At 44.8% G+C, this 21,296-nt stretch overlaps 1 protein-coding gene across 4 annotated transcripts in view; it reads right to left on the reverse strand.

Annotated features, from left to right (window-relative positions):
* prdm10 (PR domain containing 10) overlaps positions 1-21,296 on the reverse strand; it is a 236,734-nt gene that overhangs the window by 31,985 nt on the left and 183,453 nt on the right. For all 4 annotated transcript variants that reach the window (XM_043676952.1, XM_043676953.1, XM_043676951.1 and 1 more), the window contains 5 exons: positions 16,255-16,365; positions 15,835-16,035; positions 13,399-13,560; positions 9,778-9,954; positions 2,901-3,044 (listed from right to left, as the gene is read on the reverse strand). In XM_043676952.1, coding sequence (XP_043532887.1) covers positions 2,901-3,044; positions 9,778-9,954; positions 13,399-13,560; positions 15,835-16,035; positions 16,255-16,365 — 795 coding nt within the window. The remainder of the gene's footprint in view (positions 1-2,900; positions 3,045-9,777; positions 9,955-13,398; positions 13,561-15,834; positions 16,036-16,254; positions 16,366-21,296) is intronic.

The following is a 21,296-nucleotide window of genomic DNA, read 5'->3' on the forward strand; positions in this document are numbered from 1 at the left end:
GAGTGCGAGAGGGTCAGGATGACGGTGATGCAGTGAGTGTGAGGGGACATGGTGACAGTGATGGAGTGAGGGGGTCAGTGTGATGGAGATTGGGTGAGTGTGAGGTGGTCATGGTGAAGTTGATGGAATGAGTGCGAGAGGGTCCGGATGACGGTGATGCAGTGAGTTTCAATACATAAGAAACAAACGACAGGCAAAAGTAGATATTGGGCCACTTCAAACTGATGCTGGAAGCCTCGTGATGGGAGATAAGGAAATAGCAGGAGAACCTAACAAGTACTTTGCGTCACAGTGGAAGACATGAGTAATATCCCAACAATTAAAGGGAGTCTGGGGGCTGGGTTGAGTATGGTTCCCATTACAAATGAGAAAGTGCTAGAAAAGCTAAAAGGTCTTAAAATTGATAAATCTCCTGGCCCCGATGGGATACATCCTAGAGTTCTGAGGGAGGTGGCTGAGGAAATAGCAGAGGCGTTGGTTGAGATCTTTCAAAAGTCACTGGAGTCAGGGAAAGTCCCGGATGATTGGAAGATCGCTGTTGTAACCCCCTTGTTCAAGAAAGGATCAAGACAAAAGATGGAAAATTATAGGTCAATTAGCCTAACCTCGGTTGTTGGTAAAATTCTAGAATCCATCATTAAGGATGAGGTTTCTAAATTCTTGGAAGAGCAGAGTCGGATTAGAACAAGTCAAAGTACAGAGGGATCTGGGAGTGCTTGTCGAGGATTCTCTAAAGGTAAACATGCAGGTTGAGTCCGTGATTAAGAAAGCGAATGCAATGTTGTCACTTATCTCAAGAAGGTTGAAATATAAAAGCAGCGATGTGCTACTGAGACTTTATAGAGCTCTGGTTAGGCCCCATTTGGAGTACTGTGTCCAGTTTTGGTCCCCACACCTCAGGAAGGACATACTGGCACTGCAGCGTGTCCAGCGGAGATTTACACGGATGATCCCTGGAATGATAGGTCTAACATACGAGGAACGGCTGAGGATCCTGGGATTGTATTCATTGGAGTTTAGAAGATTAAGGGGAGATCTAATAGAAATTTACAAGATAATACATGGCTTGGAAAGGGTGGACGTTAGGAAATTGTTTCCATTAGGCGAGGAGACTAGGACCCATGGACACAGCCTTAGAATTAGAGGGGGTAAATTCAGAACAGAAATGCGGAGACATTTCTTCAGCCAGAGAGTGGTGGGCCTGTGGAATTCATTGCCGCAGAATGCAGTGGAGGCCGGGACGCTAAATGTCTTCAAGGCAGAAATTGATAAATTCTTGATGTCACAAGGAATTAAGGGCTACAGGGAGAATGTGGGTAAGTGGAGTTGAAATGCCCATCAGCCGTGATTGAATGGCGGAGTGGACTTGATCGGCTGAATGGCCTTACTTCCGCTCCTATGTCTTATGGTCTATTCCTCATGGGCACTTTTAGCTTCCTAAACCTTACATGTGCTTCTTTTCACAACCTCCCTCGTTATCCAAGGGTCCCTTACCTTGCCATCCTTGTCCTTCCTCCTTACTGGAACATGCTGGTCCTGAACTCTCATCAGCAGGTCTTTAAACAATTCCTACAGGTCAAATGTGGTCTTGTCTGAGAAAACACCTTCTCAATTAACACTCCCTAGCTCCTGCCTAATATTGGTGTAATTTGCCCTCCTGCAATTTTGTATTTTGTCACTTATCCTTATTATTCATTACTTTTAAAGTGCATTTATTGCTGCTGTGGTTCTGTTCGCCGAGCTGGAAGTTTTTGTTGCAAACGTTTCGTCCCCTGTCTAGGTGACATCCTCAGTGCTTGGGAGCCTCCTGTGAAGCGCTTCTGTGGTGTTTCCTCCGGCATTTATAGTGGCCTGTCCCTGCCGCTTCCGGTTGTCAGTTTCAGCTGTCCGCTGTTGTGGCCGGTATATTGGGTCCAGGTCGATGTGTTTGTTGATGGAGTTTGTGGATGAGTGCCATGCTTCTAGGAATTCCCTGGCTGTTCTTTGTTTGGCTTGCCCTATAATGGTAGCGTTGTCCCAGTCAAATTCATGTTGCTTGTCGTCTGCGTGTGTGGCTACTAGGGATAACTGGTTGTGTTGTTTCGTGGCTAGCCAGATAATGCATTGGGGAACAGTGCAGAAGTAATTGATAAAAATAGTCCCAGGAATAAGACACTTCAATTATGAATAGATTGAAGAAGTTAGATTACATTAGATTAGATTACATTACAGTGTGGAAACAGGCCCTTCGGCCCAACAAGTCCACACCGACCCGCCGAAGCGCAACCCACCCATACCCCTACATTTACCCCTTACTTAACACTACGGGCAATTTAGTATGGCCAATTCACCTAACCTGCACATCTTTGGACTGTGGGAGGAAACCGGAGCACCCGGAGGAAACCCACGCAGACACGGGGAGAACGTGCAAACTCCACACAGTCAGTCGCCTGAGTCGGGAATTGAACCCGGGTCTCCGGCGCTGTGAGGCAGCAGTGCTAACCACTGTGCCACCATGCCGCCCACAAGTTGTGACTCTTTTCCTTGAAGAGAAGGCACTTGAGAGGAGATTTGACAGAAGTTATCAACATTATGAGCGGGCTGGATACAGTTGATTGAGAGAAGCTATTGCCACTCATTAAAAAAAAACAAGAACAAGATGGCATACATTTAAAGCAATATACTGCCTGGAAATGTGGTGGAGGCAGGTTCAAATGAAGCATTCAAGAGGGTACTGGATAATTATTTGGATATAAATAGTGTGCAAGGGTAAAAACAGGAAATTGGCATGAGATAATGGGGCTTGCTTGAAGAGCTGCTGCCAGCTCAACGGCCAATTGACCTTCTCTGCACAGTAACAATTCTGCGGCTGTGTGAACATTTTCTACTTCACCTGCAAGAAAGGTGTTGTGCACCATTACCTGGGATCCAGTGGGGGCTATGGCAGTGGACTGATCAGGCACCTGGACATGCTGGACTTGAACAGAATGCTGGCTGAAAGCATGAGAATCATGCAGCTGGCTGACATCCACAGTTGAATGCTGATTCTGTTGGGGGGAGGATGCCTGAAATGAAATGGACACAGGAAGACAGATTAATCTTCATAGAAACTGATAGAAATAACGCTGCGTCATTTCATGCTGTGAACATATTAATATCCTGTATTCTAAAATGAGAGTAGCAGATAGGTGGGAATCTGATCAACAGGTTCAACAGCAGGCCATAATGCAAAAGGCTTGCTGATTCATTCTATGCACTTCACCCTCAAAGAATTTCTGGACTTGAACTTAAAATACTGGAGGTATTTGTCTCAGCAACAAACTCCTGCTGTTTTTATACCCTTAATACCTTTAGCTTTCAGAAACCTACATATATTTCTTTCAAAATATATTCAGTGATGTGGACTCCTTTGCCTTCAGTGATAGAGAATTCCACAGGTTCACCACTCTCCAGGTAAAGAAACTTTTTCTCATTTCAGTCCAAAATGGCTCACCACATAACCATGGAGCAGGGGAGGGGAGGATCCGGAGGCAGACAGTGAGGAACACCAGGAGGAGCAGGGGAGGGGAGGATTCTGCACCAGGAGTGAAGAACACAGAGGACAGGGGAGTAGAGGATCCTGAAACAGGCAGTCCGTGGCATCTACTGGACCCTAAGACTTCAGCAGGAAGGTAGTAATTTTTCATTTTTATCATAGTCTTAAGTGGTAATATTTGTTTGATGCTAAGATTTAAGTTCGTACAGCAAGTGAGAGAAAAGACCAATTAATTAAGTTAATTAATCATAACTACTTAATTAGGGAACTTAATTAGCGCGTAATGTGCTTGATATGATCGATAAAAACTTTAACAAGGCAGATTGGTCAAGAAAGTAAGAGCAGTGATAAGCATCGCAGGGGACACAGTGCTTATTTCTCCCTCCAAGAGCATTTTGATTTGCATTATCCATACTAGGCTTTGCTTGTAAATATTTAATTGGCTACATGAATGATTATCAGTGGTGGTTAGTAGTCTAAAAAAAATCAAAGTATGTCACAGTGATTTGGTGGTGGTAAAGTCGCTCAGTTGCATGTCATTGCACTTCTGATGTATATCAAAAAAAAGTAAGACCCATGTGATCAAAGGCAAAGTGGCACATTGAATCCAAAACTGGCTGAAAGGCAGGAAGCAGGCGGGTGGGAGGGTAAGACCTAAATGTAGGATATATCAAGAAGTTTGCAGATGACATGAAGCTTGGTACAATGGGATATAGTGAGGAGCATAGCTGTAAACAGCAGGAAGATAGGAAGGACTGGTCAGCTGGGCAGATTGGTGGTAAATGGAGTTTAACATCTCATGCATTGAGGGAGGGATAACAAGGCACAGTGGCTCAGTGGTTAGCACTGCTACCTCATGGCACCGGGGACCCGGGTTTGGTTCCAGTCTCAGGCAACTGTTTATTTTGAGTTTGCACCTTGTCTGCATGGATTTCCTCCGGGTGCTCTGGTTTCTTCCCACAATCCAAAGATCAGGTGAATTAGCCGTGCTAAATTGCTCATAGTGTTGAGGGATATTTAGGTTAGGTACATTAGTCAGGGGTAAATGTAGAGTAGTAGGGTAGGAGAATGGGTCTGGTTGGGTTACTCTTCGGAGGGTCAGTGTGGACTTGTTGGGCCAAATGGCCTGTTTCCACACTGTAGGGATTCTATGAAGGCGAGAGATTAGACTATGCATGGTAAGACTCTGGAAAGTACTAAAGATCAGAGGAACCTTTGTATGCAAATCCCTGAAGATAGCAGGACAAGAAGATAAGGTGGTTAGCTTGACTTTTTTAGCCAAATCATGAACAATGAAATTATTGTCATGGTTTCATTGTCATAGAGAGGGTGCAGAGAAAATTTAGCAGGATGCTGCCTTTACTGGACAGTCTGAGGTTATTTTCTTTGAAGCAGCAACAGTTAAAATGGGACTTGATAGACATGTATGAGATTACAAGAACCAGAGATAAGGTGGGTAGGAAGGCACTTTTTGCATTAGCAGAGGGGCCATCAATTAGGGGGCATTGATTTCAAGTTAGAGGTATACAGCTAAGAGAAGAGTTGAGGAGCAATTTGTTCACCAAAAGGGTGTTGGAAATGAGGAACTCACTGCCTGAAAGCTTGGTTGAGTTAGACACTCTTGTAACATTTAAGCAGCATTTAGATATTAAATTGCATTCAACGGCTAGGGGCCAAGAGCTGGAAAATGGGATTAATACTATCAGACACAAAAAGTTGAATGGCCTCCTTCTGTACTGCAAACATGAACTGGCAAATGAGGTTAGATGAAAGATCAAAAGAGTTGCAGTGTCAGACACTGAAGAGGATATTTCAGAAAAGACAGGATAGACGTGATCCAATGAGAAAGAAAAATTCCAAGGAGAAGACCCATCATCTAACGCAAACTAAAAAGCATTACTGATAGTAACAGACTTAAGGAAAAAACATTTCTTGCACAGGCCAGAAGATGAGACAAATAATAAAATATTGCAGAGAGTGGTTAAAAAAAATTAATAAGGAGGGATAATTAGATTAGGAGAGAAAGCTGGCTAGAAATTTAAGAATGGATAGGAAGAGTTTCTTGAGGTATTTCGAACAGGAAAATGTTAACAAGTTGATCCTATGGAAAGTCAGTCTGCGGAATGAGTAAAAATAAGGAGGTGACAGATGAATTAACTGTATTTTACATCGGGGAGAAAGTGAGGTCTGCAGATGCTGGAGATCAGAGATGGAAATGTGTTGCTGGAAAAGCGCAGCAGGTCAGGCAGCATCTAGGGAACAGGAGAATCGACGTTTCGGGCATTAGCCCTTCTTCAGGAATGGCTATTTTACATCGGTCTCACTATTGATCTCAGAAATAGCTGTCAATCAGGAAAGGAAGGTAATCAAGACAATTACAATCACCAGGGAAGGGATTCTGAGCAAATTGTTGGAGCTATGGGCTGTCAGGTCAACTTTTTTCTGTTCGAAATACCTCAAGAAACTCTTCCTATCCATTCTTAAATTCCTGCTGGACTTTATCCTAGGGTCTTAATAAAAATGGCTCGTGTGAGAAATTATGTGTTAATTTTAATTTTCCAAAACTCTTTGAATCCAGGGAAGGCTCCTTTAGATTGGGAAATAATGAGTATAAGTTGTTCATTCAAAAAAGGAGGAACACAGAAAGCAGGGAACTAAAGTGTCTTTACAGTGCACTTAGCTTGGAGCAGCAGCTGGGAAACCCTGCAGCAGGAGATGAGGCACAGTAACCAGTAAGCCAATAAATCTAGCGTTGTGCGGATAAAGCAGGAACACTTCAGGGTGGCTTCTGTTGACATCACAACATCAAAAGTTGAGAAAGGCTCCAGAGTGGTGAGTGCTGGGTACCTGACAATTGCTGGTTAACCCTATCTTATCCTACAGATTTAGAACTTGGGAACTTAGTTACCATTAACCATTTCATAATCTTAGTGATAGAGTAGGAATAAGATGAATAATTCTAGCCTAAAGTGTTAATTGTAAGTTTAAGAGATGTGAGGAGAGGTCAGCAGAGTGGAATGTGCAGATTGTCATATGTGGAAAGTCCTAGATGCTGTCAGTGTTCTAGATTTGGGTGAAGATTTGTAGCTCGGGTGCTCGTTGTTGTGGTTCTGTTCGGCAAGCTGGAATTTTTTGTTGCAAACGTTTCGTCCCCTGTCTAGGTGACATCCTCAGTGCTTGGGAGCCTCCTGTGAAGCGCTTCTGTGGTGTTTCCTCCGGCATTTATAGTGGCCTGTCCCTGCCGCTTCCGGTTGTCAGTTTCAGCTGTCCGCTGTAGTGGCCGGTATATTGGGTCCAGGTCGATGTGTTTGTTGATGGAGTTTGTGGATGAGTACCATGCTTCTAGGAATTCCCTGGCTGTTCTTTGTTTGGCTTGCCCTATAATGGTAGTGTTGTCCCAGAAACACCACAGAAGCGCTTCACAGAAGGCTCCCAAGCACTGAGGATGTCACCAAGACAGGGGACGAAACGTTTGCAACAAAAACTTCCAGCACGGCGAACAGAACCACAATGACGAGCACCCGAGCTACAAATCTTCACACAAACTTCAGAAGAACTTCTTTGCTTCTATACTCAATCCCTCTTGTTATGAAGATCAGCATGCTATTAGCCTTCTTCACTTCCTGCTGTACCTGCATGCTTTCCTTAAATTGGCTGGTGTACAAGAACACCCAGATCTCTTTGTACTGTCCCTTTACCTAAGTTGATTCCATTTAGGTAGTAATCTGCCTTCCTGTTCTTGCCACCAAAGTGGATAACCATACATTTATCCACATTAAACTGCCATGCATCTGACCACTCACCTAACCTGTCCAGGTCACCCTGTAATCGCCTAACATCCTCCTCACATTTCACTCTGCCACCCAGCTTAGTATCATTAGCAAATTTGTTAATGTTATTACTAATACCATCTTCTATATCATTAATATATATTGTAAAAAGCTGCGGTCCTCAGTTCTGAAATGCTCCTGATGTATGGTAGTGTGGCTAGTCCTTTGGGTTGCGGCATGTCCTCGTTCCGTTGTCTTTCTCTTGGGCATCTGTTGATGAAATTGCGGGGGTATCCGTTTTTGGCGAATACCTTGTATAAGTGTTCCTCTTCCTCTTTTTGCAGTTCTGGTGTGCTGCAGTGTGTTGTGGCCCTTTTGAACAGTGTCTTGATACAACTTCATTTGTGTGTGTTGGGGTGGTTGCTTTCATAGTTCAGGACTTGGTCCGTGTGTGTGGCTTTCCTGTGTACCTTTGTAGTGAATTCTCCGTTCAGTGTTCTCTGTACCATCACGTCTAGGAATGGGGGTTGGTTATCCTTTTCTTCTTCTCTCGTGAATCGGATTCCTGTGAGTGTGGCGTTGATGATCCGGTGTGTTTTCTCTATTTCTGTGTTTTTAATGATTACAAAGGTGTCATCAACATATCTGACCCAGAGTTTGGGTTGAATTTGTGGTAAGACTGTTTGTTCTAACCTTTGCATTCGGGTTCTCATCCCCCGCTGAATTAGTTTAAACCCTCCCAAAGAGCATTAGCAAACCTACCCCGGATATTGGTACCCCTCTGGTTCAGGTGTAGACCATCCTGATTGTAGAGTTCCCACCTACCCCAGAATGAGCTCTAATTATCCAGATTTCTGAATCCCTCCCTCCTGCACCATCCCTGTAGGCACATGTTCAACTGCTCTCTCTCTCTATTCCTCTCCTTGCTAGCATGTGGCACAGGTAAAAAAAACCAAAGACAACTCTGTTTGGTCTAGCTCCAAACTTCCACCCTAGCTCCGTGAATTTCTGCCTTAAACCCCCATCCCTTTTCCTACCCAAGTCGTTAGTACCTATGTGGACTAGGGGCTGCTCCCCATTCCCCATCAAGGATCCCAAAAACACGATCCAAGACATCACTAACCCTGACACCTAGGATACAACACACCAACCGTGAGTCTCTCTCGTTCCCACAGAATCTCCTATCCGTCCCCTTAAGTATGGAGTCCCCAACGATAAACTGTCTGCTCTTCTTCCCCTTCCATTCTGAGCAACAGGGACAGACTCTGTGCCAGAGACCTGTACCCCATGGCTTACCCCTGGTAAGTCAATCCCCCTCAACAGTATCCAAACTGTATACTTGTTATTGAGGGGAATAGCCACAGGGGATCCCCGCACTGTCTGCCAGTTCCTTTTCCGTCCCCTGGCTATAACCTTCTTCCTGTACCTGAGGTGTGATCAACCCCCTGTAACTCCTCTCAATAACCCCCTCCGCCTCCTGAATGATCTGAAGTTCATCCAGCTCCAGCACCAGTTCCCTAACACGATTTCCAAGGAGCTGGAGTTGGGTGCACTTGGCACAGATGAAGTCAGTGGGGACACTATTGGTGACCATTGCCTCCCACATTCTACAGGAAGAGCATTCAACTGCCCTAACATGAATTCCTAAAGAGACTACTGAAAAAAGAAAGCTATTTACCTTACCAAATTGGCGCAAAGAACGTTTTTTTTTGGTTAGAGGAGGAGGATGGGTGGGAGACACTACCTAAGCAGTGTTTCGGGTAAAGCAACCACCCAAATATATAACATCACTTACTCGGCCGTCCCGTACGCGCTCCAGCTCAGTGTGTGCTCCGCCTATTCACCAGCTAAGTTTTTTATAGGATTAATTTACCTTCCCGGCAGCCCCCGGCTCTTGCTCTCAGCGCTCCCGCTGCACAAATGGAGGCTGCTGATGCTCGAGCTTAGCTTTTTATAGGCTTTTCATAGAGGGGTACAAGACATTGAGAGGCATAGATAGAATGGATAGCCAGAGACTTTTTCCAATGGTGGAAATATCTATCATGAGGGGACATAATTTTAAGATAATTGGAGGAAGGTTTAGAGCAGATGTCAGAGGCAGGTTCTTTACACAGAGTATGGTGGGTGCATGGAACACACTGCCAGCGGTGAGAGTAGAGTCAGATACATTAGGGACATTTAAGTGACTCTTGGACAGGCACATGGAAGATAATACAACAAAGGGGATGTAGGTTAGTCTGATCTTCGAGGAGGATAAATGGCCTGCCGAAGGGCCTGTACTGTGCTGCACTGTTCTATGTTCGAACTCATATGGTTGAATTTAGCAAACTGAAGCCCATCTCCAATTCCTTTAACTGTGTATTCAGTACTCCCCACACAAGTTTTGCACTCCTTTTCTGATTCGCATAGAGCATCTCAGTAATTCAGTCAAAGGTTGCTTGCTTGTTTGCTTTGAGTGTTTAATACACGAACACGTGTCCATGCATCACCCACCTGTGCCACCTGAACCACCTGGAGTTGAATGTGCTGAGGCTGCTGCCCCTGAACTGGTTGGATGTGTTGAGAGACAGGAATGTATTGCACACGGTGATAATCTCCTTGAGGTGGGCGGTAATCTGTTGTCAGTGTCTGTGACAGCTCGCTCATCGCCTGAGTCAGCAGATCAGTTGTCTATGTGAAACAGAAAACAGAAATAGTCTGTTTAATTTCATGATTCAAAGTTTACTGGGAAACCCTTTCAGTTTGGAGGAAATTAAATTTGTAAATGCAATCTAATTGAATCCAGAGGTTGCCAGATCACCCAGCTGTTTTCAGACAAGGTTCTCCCTTGTGGACCTATCTACAAGTCACAGTTAGAAAGGTAAGAGCAGCAAAATTTCAGGTGGGCCTGTTTGGCTCAGACCTGAAGTGAGCGTGATTGTTCTGAATAAAGGCCACTGGACTTGAAACATTAACTCTTCATTTCCTTCACAGATGTTGCCAGATCTGCTGCGTTTTTGCAGCAATTTCAGTTTTTGTTCCTCAATGGAACCGGTCTGAGGAGAATTGCCCTGTTTTCATTAAAGGTGCAAATTATTCATGTGACATCCCAGATATCAAAGATTGGTTGAAAGCAACTGGTAAACAGGAAGGTCTTAATATAGCGACATGCTGTTCAAATGAACGAATAGGTTTGAGGTGACTGGATGTTTAGTTTGAATATTTAGATTAGATTTTTTTTTAGTTTAGATTAGATTACATTACAGTGTGGAAACAGGCCCTTCAGCCCAACAAGCCCACACCGACCCGCCGAAGCGCAACCCACCTATACCCCTGCATTTACCCCTTACCTAACACTACGGGCAATTTAGCATGGCCAATTCACCTGACCTGCACATCTTTGGACAGTGGGAGGAAACCGGAGCACCTGGAGGAAACCCACGCAGACACGGGGAGAACGTGCAAACTCCACACAGTCAGTCGCCTGAGGCGGGAACTGAACCCGGGTCTCAGGCGCTGTGAGGCAGCAGTGCTAACCACTGTGCCACCGTGCCGCCCACCTGGGACATTACTGAGGGCTCTGGTTGCAGGTTCTGTGCTGCATTTGTATTTTTCTCACAGACACAAGTAGAGAGAGAAAGAGAGGAAAAGTGCCTGGAAGGAGCTGAGACAAGTAGCATAGGGCTATTGGAAAGAAGTTGATTTTGGGATTTCAGAGTTACTGAGTGAAGTCAGGGCTGGGGCATCCACAATCATGAGACACTGCATGAGGGCGACCTGAGCAAATGCTATTGGGATGGCCACAAGAAATCTTATGTCTTGGAGAATAGCAGAAACACAGAAATACATTAATTTGGTCTCAAGTGAGGGATAGCTCAAAGTCCTATTAATGTGCAGGAAAACTCTTGGATGTAATTGAAAACAGAACTGGAAGTTTAGTAAATTTAAGTGTCCTTATTTTGTTTAATTTTTGTACAGTAAGTTTTTCTTTAAATATGGAATCTTGTGGCAAAGTCTTTCAGTTAATAACGAAGTTCAAATTTATTTTTGAAAATTAAATGCCTTCTTGAGCTCATAACCATCTTTACACCATGTTAAAATATCACCCACTTGCACTCAGCGTGAGTGACATCAGACAGCTGTACTGAGCATGAGCAACTATCTGCAGTTGTTCAGACAGTTTGCAGTAACCCAGTTAGTTGTACTGAACATGAACAGCATTGCTGGGCTTCACCAATATTAGTGAGTAAGCAGCCTTAAAAAGTAAGCGAATTCAATCTAATTTTGCTCACAGCTGTTAATGCATGCATTTCAAACATATTAAAATTGCCTCCCTGCTATCTGCTGGGTTATTGTTCTTGCAGGCAGTGGTCTGCCCAAATAGACAGGCAGGTGACACACCGAGTATAATCAAGCACTCCTGAGGGTGGGAACAGACACAGTTGAACCTTGTTCTGTCTTTGCCTGAGAGCTATACAAGCACACTTTCTCAGAGGGATACTGAGAAATAGGCTCTCCTAACACTTTTGTTTTAAAACTACCTCTTAACTCTGCACATAGAGACTAATTATAGCACACCAGTTAACTCTGGGGTTGAAGTAAGATAAAGAACTATGGATGCTAAAGATCTGAAATAAAAACAGGAATTGCCAGAGAAACTCAACAAATCTGGTATAATCTGTGGAGAGAGTGCAAAGTTAATGTTTCGAGTTCAATGACCCTTCTTCAGATCTGCCAGACCTGCTGAGTTTCTCCAGCAATTTCTGTTTCTGTTTTGACCCTGGGACTGATTGGCCAAAAGCTTTGACTGCTGGACTGTCATGGGGACAGACTTGGATTTTAACCCAGCCAGGACCTGGCAATGCAGCTGATTAGTTAAATTTATTCCTAATGATTTGGATTAATTTCCAGCCGAAATCTTTGAGGTGCTTGTTTTACCACATACTTGTGTATCAAGTCTTTTTAAGAATTCTTGGTTCCTTCAGGAGATCAAAATAGCTCAGGTTTACAAATGATGTCAAAACAAAAAAGGAAATCACTGCACAATACTAGGCAGTTCCTATCAAAGGTTCTTGTACTTGACAAGTCTGATTTGGAGAATCCCACCCAATGTCACTTAGAGTCATAGAGATGTACAGCATGGAAACAGACCCTTCGGTCCAACCTGTGCATGCCGACCAGATATCCCAAACCAATCTAGTCCCACCTGCCGGCAACCAGCCATATCCCTCCAAACCCTTCCTATTCATATATCCATCCAAATGCCTCTTAAATTTTGCAATTGTACCAGCCTCCACCACATCCTCTGACAGCTCATTCCATACACGTACCACCCTCTGCATGAAAAAGTTGCCCCTTAGGTCTCTTTTATATCTTTCCCCTCTCACCCTAAACCTATGCCCTCTAGCTCTGGATTCCCTGACCCCAGGGAAAAGACTTTGCCTATTTATCCTATCCATGCCCCTCATAATTTTATAAACCTCTATAAGGGAAAACAGCTTGCATCCAAATCATTTATGTAAATGACAAAAAGTAGAGGGCCCAGCACCAATCCTGTGGCACTCCACTGGTCACAGGCATCCAGTCTGAAAAACAACCCTCCACTACCACTCACTGTCTTCTACCTTTGAGCCAGTTCTGTATCCAAATGGCTAGTTCTTACACTCACTGAAAGATGAACAAACTGTCTCTGTGTCCCCCTTTATCTGTCTCTCTGTGTCTAACTGCTGACATTTCTTCCCTGCCTCACTCTGCTTCTCTGTCTACATCTCTCTGTCCCTTTGTCTTCCTCTCTGTTTGTTTGATGGTCAATGTCTCTCTCTGTCCTTGCATCTCCCCGCTCGTCTCTCTCTCTGCTTTGCATCTCCTTGCCCGTATTTTCTCTCTCACACATCTCTCTCTCTCTCTCTCTCTCTCTCTGTCCTTGCATCTCCCTGCCCGTCTCTCTCTTTCTCTCTGTCCTTGCATCTCCCTGCCTGTCTTTCTCTCTGTCCTCGCCCCTCCCTGCCCGAGTCTCACTTTCTGTCTTCACCTCTCCCTGCCCGTACTCTCTCAATATAGCTCACACTCGCAGACATTCTGTGAATACTCTGGTAATTTCCGAGTAGCAGTTAAAGACTTGCATCTCGTTCTCACCACAATTGTGTCCCCAGCAGAACCATCAGTGTTCACGACAGTTGGTGCTGCACTAATCACAGTGGCTACAATCGGTGTTTGTGCAGGAAGTGTCTGAAGTGCATTCGGATTCTCTTGTAGAACATCTGTATGTTTTTTGCGGATATGTTGCACCATTTTTGCCTGGAGACAGGATAAACACAGTTACTCAGAACAGACATCACGTCTTCATTTACTTTCACTCTCATCAGCTCTCACACTGTACACGTGATCTTCTCCTGTGCAGGCAGAGGTACAAAGGCACACCTCCAATGAGCGCCATGTCCCCTGCATGTCAGCAATGCCAATGCTGTGCTTTATCTGAAAGATGTCAAGATGCTACCTGAAAACTCAGCAGGATATATGAAAAAAATCCTACGGCATATTTGAAGGGAAGAAGAAGACTTCTCCCAGTGTTATGGCGAACAGTTTTGTCTCAAATGAAATGACACAAAAGTATCACAAAACCCAGAGATTTAGAGTCATAGAGGTTTGACAGCACTGAAAAAGGAGCCCATTATGTCTATGTCGGGGTTTGAAGGCAGCAGCAGCATGGGGTGGCACGGTGGTCTAGTGGTTAGCATTGCTGCCTCACAGCGCCAGGGACCAGGGTTCGACTCCAGCCTTGGGTGACTGTCTGTGTGGAGTTTGCACGTACTCCCCGTGTTTGCGTGGGTTTCCTCCAGGTGCTCCAGTTTCCTCCTACGATCGAAAGATGTGTAGGTTTGGTGAATTGGCCATGCGAAAATTGCCCATAGTGTTCAGTGATGTGTAGGTTAGGTGCATTAGTCAGGGGTACATGTTGGATAATAGGGTAGGGGGAATGGGTTTGGTTGGGACACTCTTTGGAGGGTAAGTGTGGACTTGTTGGGCTGAAGGGCCTGTTTCCACACTGTAGGGATTTTATGATATCGGCAGCGAGAGCAGGCCTTTCATATAATGGTGGCAGCCTCCCAGCCATCCCGGTGATCGGACACGGCAGTATCAGCGGCTGCAACAACACAGCTCCTTCCAGCAAGTAGGGGCAGTGGTTGAAAATCTCTACTGGTGATTTTGGGATGGGAACGGCATCGTCAGCGGCAACAAGAATGCAGCTTTTCCCAGCGATTGTTGTGTGATTTGCAGGCTGATTTGGATTCTAGGCCGTGGCTAGGCCAAGCTGCCTGCATCAGATGCTGAACATTTCAAGCCCCTTTTGTGATATAAGACTTTAGACTTTAAGATCCGGGTGTTTTCTTACTTATTGGGTCTTCTTAAAACTTTTTCTGTTTTTTGAGTATCTGGTTTCCTGACCAAGATTGCGCCAGAGAATACCGACTTTGTACATTTTCACTGTGCTCGTGTATTCCTATACTTAAGTGCATGTGACAATAAAATCGTCAAGTCCAAGATGGTAACAGAGTAGGGCTCCCATGCCAGAGCTCATCTGCTCTGACCACTTTTTTTTTCTTTCTTTGTTTTTCTTTTTTTTAAAACTTACTTACCTCGTCCTGAGCTTGGAAGACATCTGCAGTGGTGAGAGCATAGCACACAGACCACAAGCAGATCCAGGGCATCGACTTTGAGCAGTTTTGAGCTGGGCCCAGGACGCAGAGCCCAGCAGGCCCAGAACGCAGAGCCCAGCAGGCCCAGAACGCAGAGCCCAGCAGGCCCAGAGTGTGGAGCTTGGGCAGTTTTGAGCTGGGCCCAGGAAATGGACCTCGACCGGGTCCCTACTTCCTTTTCCAGTGCAAGCACAGGTCCTGGAATCAGTAGTTGCTACATCGGCAGAGAAAACACAAAGGATGGCACCGGAGGACTGGTGACTTCATTGTTGGTTGGGTCCAGTGCTGGCAGCAGTGAAGTGGTGGTGGAAGGACATCACAGCAACATCGATGAGGTGGGCCCAACAGCTCTGACATTGGCTGGTCTGGAGCAGGTGCTCAGAGGCAGTGCAGAGGAGTATCGGCCCAGCGGAGCTTCCAAGCTCCAGATGGAGCCTGAGAATCGGCAACTTCACTGTTGGTTTGAGTCCAGTATAGATGGCAGCAAAAGGTTGACTGGTGGATGGTGGTGCAGACATGGTTGATGATGATGATAAGCTGGCTCAGGACTGATGGACTCTCCTTAAGCTGCATCTTTCTTTCTTTCTTTTCCCTTATTCTTAAATTATTCAAAATGACATCATATTGTGGTGAGAAATGAAAGCTTTTCACTGTATTTTATTGTATTCTTACTGTACATGTGACAATAAAAAGGAGCAATAAAATCTATTGCTCTGACATAACAAAATGATGAAAATGCCAGTAAAAAGAGAAAGAAAGCTTGAAAAGGTCAGCAGGTAACCTTTCAAACTGATCCTTTCAATCAAAACACCCAAAAACCTCAATCTCAGAGACCATCACCAAGTGTCTCCAGCACAACTTACAGAACACTCACCTTGCTGCTGTACTGTTTACAGCAATGTGGACAGCAAACAGGGAGAGTGGCGATGGTGCCTTTTAACTGTGTGTGTGTGCTCAGCATTGGATCAGGCTCCCCTGGGGCCGCAGGTCGCAGTTTACGGATACTTGGGGGAAGTTCAGCCCCTGGGTGATTCTTCAGGATATGGGCTTTACGCTTACTGGCACTCTTGTACACCTAGTACACAAACATAAAGACTTCAATAAAAACTATTACAGGTACAAGGCAAAGTGTCCTAAACATTTCTTCTATAACATTCAGTCCTGAGCACAGGAGCAGGGCTCAGTCCACATGAGACCGGACACATTAACGTACAGTAGTCATTGCTGCTCTATTTCCACCTTGCCACAGCTGCTTGTCACAGCACTATCAGCAGTTACATCTTTATGTTCTTACCTTGTCACAGTACTGGCAGTAATAGTCCCTGTTTGGTTTAATGATAGGCAATGTTAACTCTGGCACATCATCTATTCTGATATCTGGGTGTCTTTTTGACAAATGATTCACCTGGAAAACAGAAGAAGCATCATGAGAAAAGCTTCACTCTTATCATACTCTGAGCTGAATACATAAGCACATCTGTCCACATCCTCTTTGGGCCAGGTCTAACATTCAAGAATGCACTATCCAAGCAATGACGATAAGAAATTATAAAAAGTTGTGTACACAGCCTAGGCCATCACAGAAGCCAACCTCCCATCCATGGGCTCCATTTGCATTTCTCATTGCTGTGCAATGGCTGCCAACATTAAAGACCTCTCCCCAGTAAAGACCTGTTCCAACCTCTTCCATCAGGTAGAAGATACGGATCAACAGGTTCAAGAACAGCTTCTTCCCTGCTGTGACGAGACTGCTGGATGGACCTCTCTAACTTCAAATAATGCTGATCTTGCTAATGTTGATCTTGCTTTTTGCACTTTCATAAACTTGTGTTGCTCGCTCTGCCTATGATTTGTCTGTCCTTGTTTGCTGTGATCTGCCTGTGCTGCTCGCAAAACAAAGCTTTTCACTGTACTTAGATACACGTGACTACAATAAATCAAATCAGAAAAATCAAATCCAAACAAGTGCTCCCTGGTAAACTTTGTTTTCCATTTTATGAACATTATTCAGTTATTTTCCATTGGATAATGAGCTCAAAGAAACCTGCAAACGCTGAAAATCTGATGTGGGAAGTGCTTCAGATAAGCAGGTCAGTCTGTACCCACAGAGAGAGGACAATTTATGGCATCTGTGTACGTAGGATCGATTGCTCTGTTTAAAAAGAATGTATGATTTAAAATAGGAGGATAATAAAATGCAACCCAGATGTATCTTATGAATTTGAAGTCAGGACTATTCTAACCATGCACAATGATTTGCTTTATCTAATATCTTTATGTGATGCAGTTTCACCCTCCAGAAGGACTTGTCTGCCATCTTCCCCATGACAATGGTTCGAATTACAGGCTCATCAAAAGTATGAGTTACCTCTGCATCACATTCACCTTAAAGAAATGCATCAAAGTTTCACATCACCAATTCAGTTGGAGTGCAGCCGTTCTGTCTCAGTGACCTTCCTCAAACAGAGACATAATGGCTTAATTTGAATTTAGGTTGCTGGTGTCAGCTCAGATAACTGACAAGTTCCTGCTTCTCTCGAAAAACTGAATGAATGAAACTTGAACAGCCACATCATTGCATGTGGCTGCAGCTTTCAACATATCACTGAAAGAATAATTCATTCTCCTCAGACCCATCTTTGGGGTCGTGTGTGTAGCTGCTGGCTGTGTCTGTTGAGATGCTTAACATCAGAGCGATCTGGTTACAATGGTACAGTAACAATACCAGCCTACACCTCTGTGGTCCAATCTCGACTGATTTTCATCTAGGGGATGAAAGATTCTTCTGTTTGCAAGGGAATGAATTGAAATGAACTTGGGCATTCTCAATCCAATTCCCAACATCAATGGTCATGAAACTAGTTTTTATTGCACAGCAACTGTCCACTCATTAATGGCTTGGTGGACCTCCTATACAGCAGGCTGTTGCAAGAGGGCTAGGCAGGGCAAGCTCAATTAGAATGCAGATGGGCAGGAAACTTTGACTGAACTCTCCATTTGGAGAAAAACACCAGCATAGGTTTGTGTATCAATCAACCTGTTCAAGTGTTGTAGCACTGCTCACCAAATGTACTTAACCCAACTTCAAACAGCTAAAGCTGACAATGGGCGATGAACAAAAAGAAAACTCCAGATCGCATTAACATCGCTCACACAGGAGTCCCAAGATTCATTACATCAATTTTGAAACAAAATGATCAATTAGATAGTGGAAAGGCAGGGTCCTGAAATATTGTCTCTTCAAGGAGATCAAGATATAGATGATAACCGAGGAAATAATGTGAAACGAACACTAGTTCCAAAATCTAATTCCTATCATCCACTCCCTCAACTAACTCTCCTCCCAATGCACCTCAAGAATGTTCTTCCAAAATCCCCTCCCCTTTCCATGTCAGTACACAAAATGGTAAACCTGGCCCTTTATCTCCTCTCTCCTCACCATCCAAGGGTCCAAACTCTCTTCCATGTGAAATAGCAAGGAACATCTACCTCTTCTAATTTAGTAGATGCTGTTCACAGTATAGTCTGCTCTACATCTGGAGACTAAACAGAGATCAGATAACTGCTTTGTGGAAGCTTTCAATCTGCAATCCTGACTCTCAACTTCTGGTTGTCCATTGTTTTACCTCTGCTGCCTTATGCTTACGCTGATCTCTCTGAATTCACCCTCCTGCAATGTTCCAACAAAGCTCAAGGAACAACACCTCACCTTACACCATTTCAATACTCAACATTTGAATTAAACAAACACAGGCTAGAACCTCTACTCCCATTTTAGTTCTCTCTGCGCATGTTGGTAACTGCTTTGTTTTCCCTTTCTTTGTTCTCTAATGGCAGCAGTTCATCATTCTGTCTTTCACACATCCTCTCAACAGATCTTTTGTTCTGAAGTATTCACAAATGTTGCCAGATCTCACTAGCACTTTGTTTTCATTTCAGATCTTCAGCATCCGCAGTTCTTTGTTTTATCATTGGTTACTTGTCGCATTATGTCCTTGCTGCCTTGCACCATCATGCATCATTACTCTCTTCACAGCATCACAGACCTTCCATTTTGGTCTTTCCCAAGCTTTCTCTCTACATCCTGCAATTGCTGAGAGTGTATGACACAGCTGATGGAAGGTCACAGGTCTATTAGTATTGGTCTCTTTCACTACAGATGCTGCCAGACTTGATGAGGACATAGAACATAGAACATAGAAGAATACAGCGCAGTACAGGCCCTTGGGCCCTCGATGTTGCGCCGATCCAAGCCCACCTAAACTACACTAACCCACTATCCTCCATATACCTATCCAATGCCCTCTTAAATGCCCATAAAGAGGGAGAGTCCACCACTGTTACTGGCAGGGATTTCCACCATATGCTGTTTTTATTTCAGATTTCCAGCAGATTCTCTGCTACAGCGTTCAACTTCTTTTTTCCATTCCATGCTGCCTTACTTTGCTATTTAAGAGTCATAGTCATACAGACTATGGCAACAGACCCTTCAGCCCAACTTGTCCATGCCAACCAGGATTCCGAAACTAAACTAGTCCCATTTGCCTACAAATCGATGTTTTGGGCAAAAGCCCTTCATCAGGAATGCAGCTGAGAGCACAGGGGGTGGTGAGATAAATGGGAGGGGCTTGGGGCAGGGAGGAAGATAGCTGAGAGTGTGATAGGTAGGTGGAGGTGGGGATGAAGGTGATAGGTCAGAAAGGAGTGTGGAGTGGATAAGTGGAAAGGAAGATGGACAGGTAGGACAGGTCATGAGGGCAGTGCTGAGTTTGAAGTTTGGAACTGGACTATGGCAACAGACCCTTCAGCCCAACTTGTCCATGCCAACCAGGATTCCGAAACTAAACTAGTCCCATTTGCCTACATTTGGCCCATATTCTGCTAAACCCTTTCTATCCATGTATCTGTCCAAATGTATTTTAAATGTTGGAATTGTACTTGCCTCAACCGCTACTTCCTTTGATAGCTCGTTCCATATGTGCACCAACCTCTGTGTGAAAGATTTGCCTGGGGTCCCTTTTAAATCTTTCCCCTCTCAGCTTAAACCCAACCCCTCTAGTTTTGGACTCCCCTACCCTGGGGAAACACCTCGGCTCATCAACTTATCTCACCCTCATAAGGTCACCACTCAGCCTCCTAAGCTTCAACCTCCCCTTATAATTCAAAACCTCCAGCCTCGATTAATCTTTTTGTGCCCTTTCCAGGTGAATAAAATCCTTCCTACAAAGGGGCAACCAGAATTGGATGCAGTACTCCAAATGTGGGCCTACCAATGTCTTAAACACCTGTAACATGGCATCCCAACTCCTGTACCCAGTGCTCTATGGCAAGCATGCCAAATACCTCTTCACCACCCTATTTATCTGTGATATGACTTTTCACAAACTCTGTACCCACAGATCTCTCCGTTCAACAATATTACCCAGGGTCCTACCATTAACTTTATAAGGTGAAAGTGAGACTGCAGATCCTGGAGATTAGAGTCAAGTGTGTGGTGCTGAAAAAGCACAGCAGGTCAGGCAGCATCCAAGGAGCAGGCGAATCGATGTTTTGGGCAAAAGCCCTTCATCAGGAATGCAGCTGAGAGCTCAGGGGGTGGTGAGATAAATGGGAGGGGCTTGGGGCAGGGAGGAAGATAGCTGAGAGTGTGATAGGTAGGTGGAGGTGGGGATGAAGGTGATAGGTAGGAAAGGAGTGTGGAGTGGATAAGTGGGAAGGAAGATGGACAGGTAGGACAGGTCATGAGGGCAGTGCTGAGTTTGAAGTTTGGAACTGGGTTAAGGTGGGTGGAGGGGAGATGAGGAAACTGGTGAAATCACATTGATGCCATGGGGTTGGAGGGTCCTGAGGTGGAAGATGAGGTGTTCTTCCTCCAGGCATCAGGTGGTTAGGGAATGGCAATGGAGGAGGCCCAGCACATGCTTGACCTTGGCAGAATAGAAGAGGGAGTTGAAGTGTTCGACCACATGACGGTGGGGTTGGTTGGTGTCGATGTCCCAGAGATGTTCCCTGAAGCGCTCTGCAAGTAGGGAGACAGGACGCCTACTTCCCCTCCCACTTCGCCAAGGACATGCAGGTCCTGGGCCTCCTCTATCGCCACTCCCTAACCACCCGACGTCTGGAGGAAGAACGCCTCATCTTCTACCTTGGGACCTTCCAACCCAATGGCATCAATGTGAATTTCACCAGTTTCTTCATTTCTCCTCCCCCCATCTTATCCCAGTTCCAATCTTCCAACTCAGCACTGCCCTCATGACCTGTCCTGCCTGTCCATCTTCCTTCCCCCCAATCTGCTCCACCCTCCTCTCCGACTTATCACCTTCACCCCCACCTCCT

The sequence above is a fragment of the Chiloscyllium plagiosum genome, chromosome 35 (assembly GCF_004010195.1).
Source record: "Chiloscyllium plagiosum isolate BGI_BamShark_2017 chromosome 35, ASM401019v2, whole genome shotgun sequence".
In the NCBI taxonomy this organism is placed as follows: Eukaryota; Metazoa; Chordata; class Chondrichthyes; order Orectolobiformes; family Hemiscylliidae; genus Chiloscyllium; species Chiloscyllium plagiosum.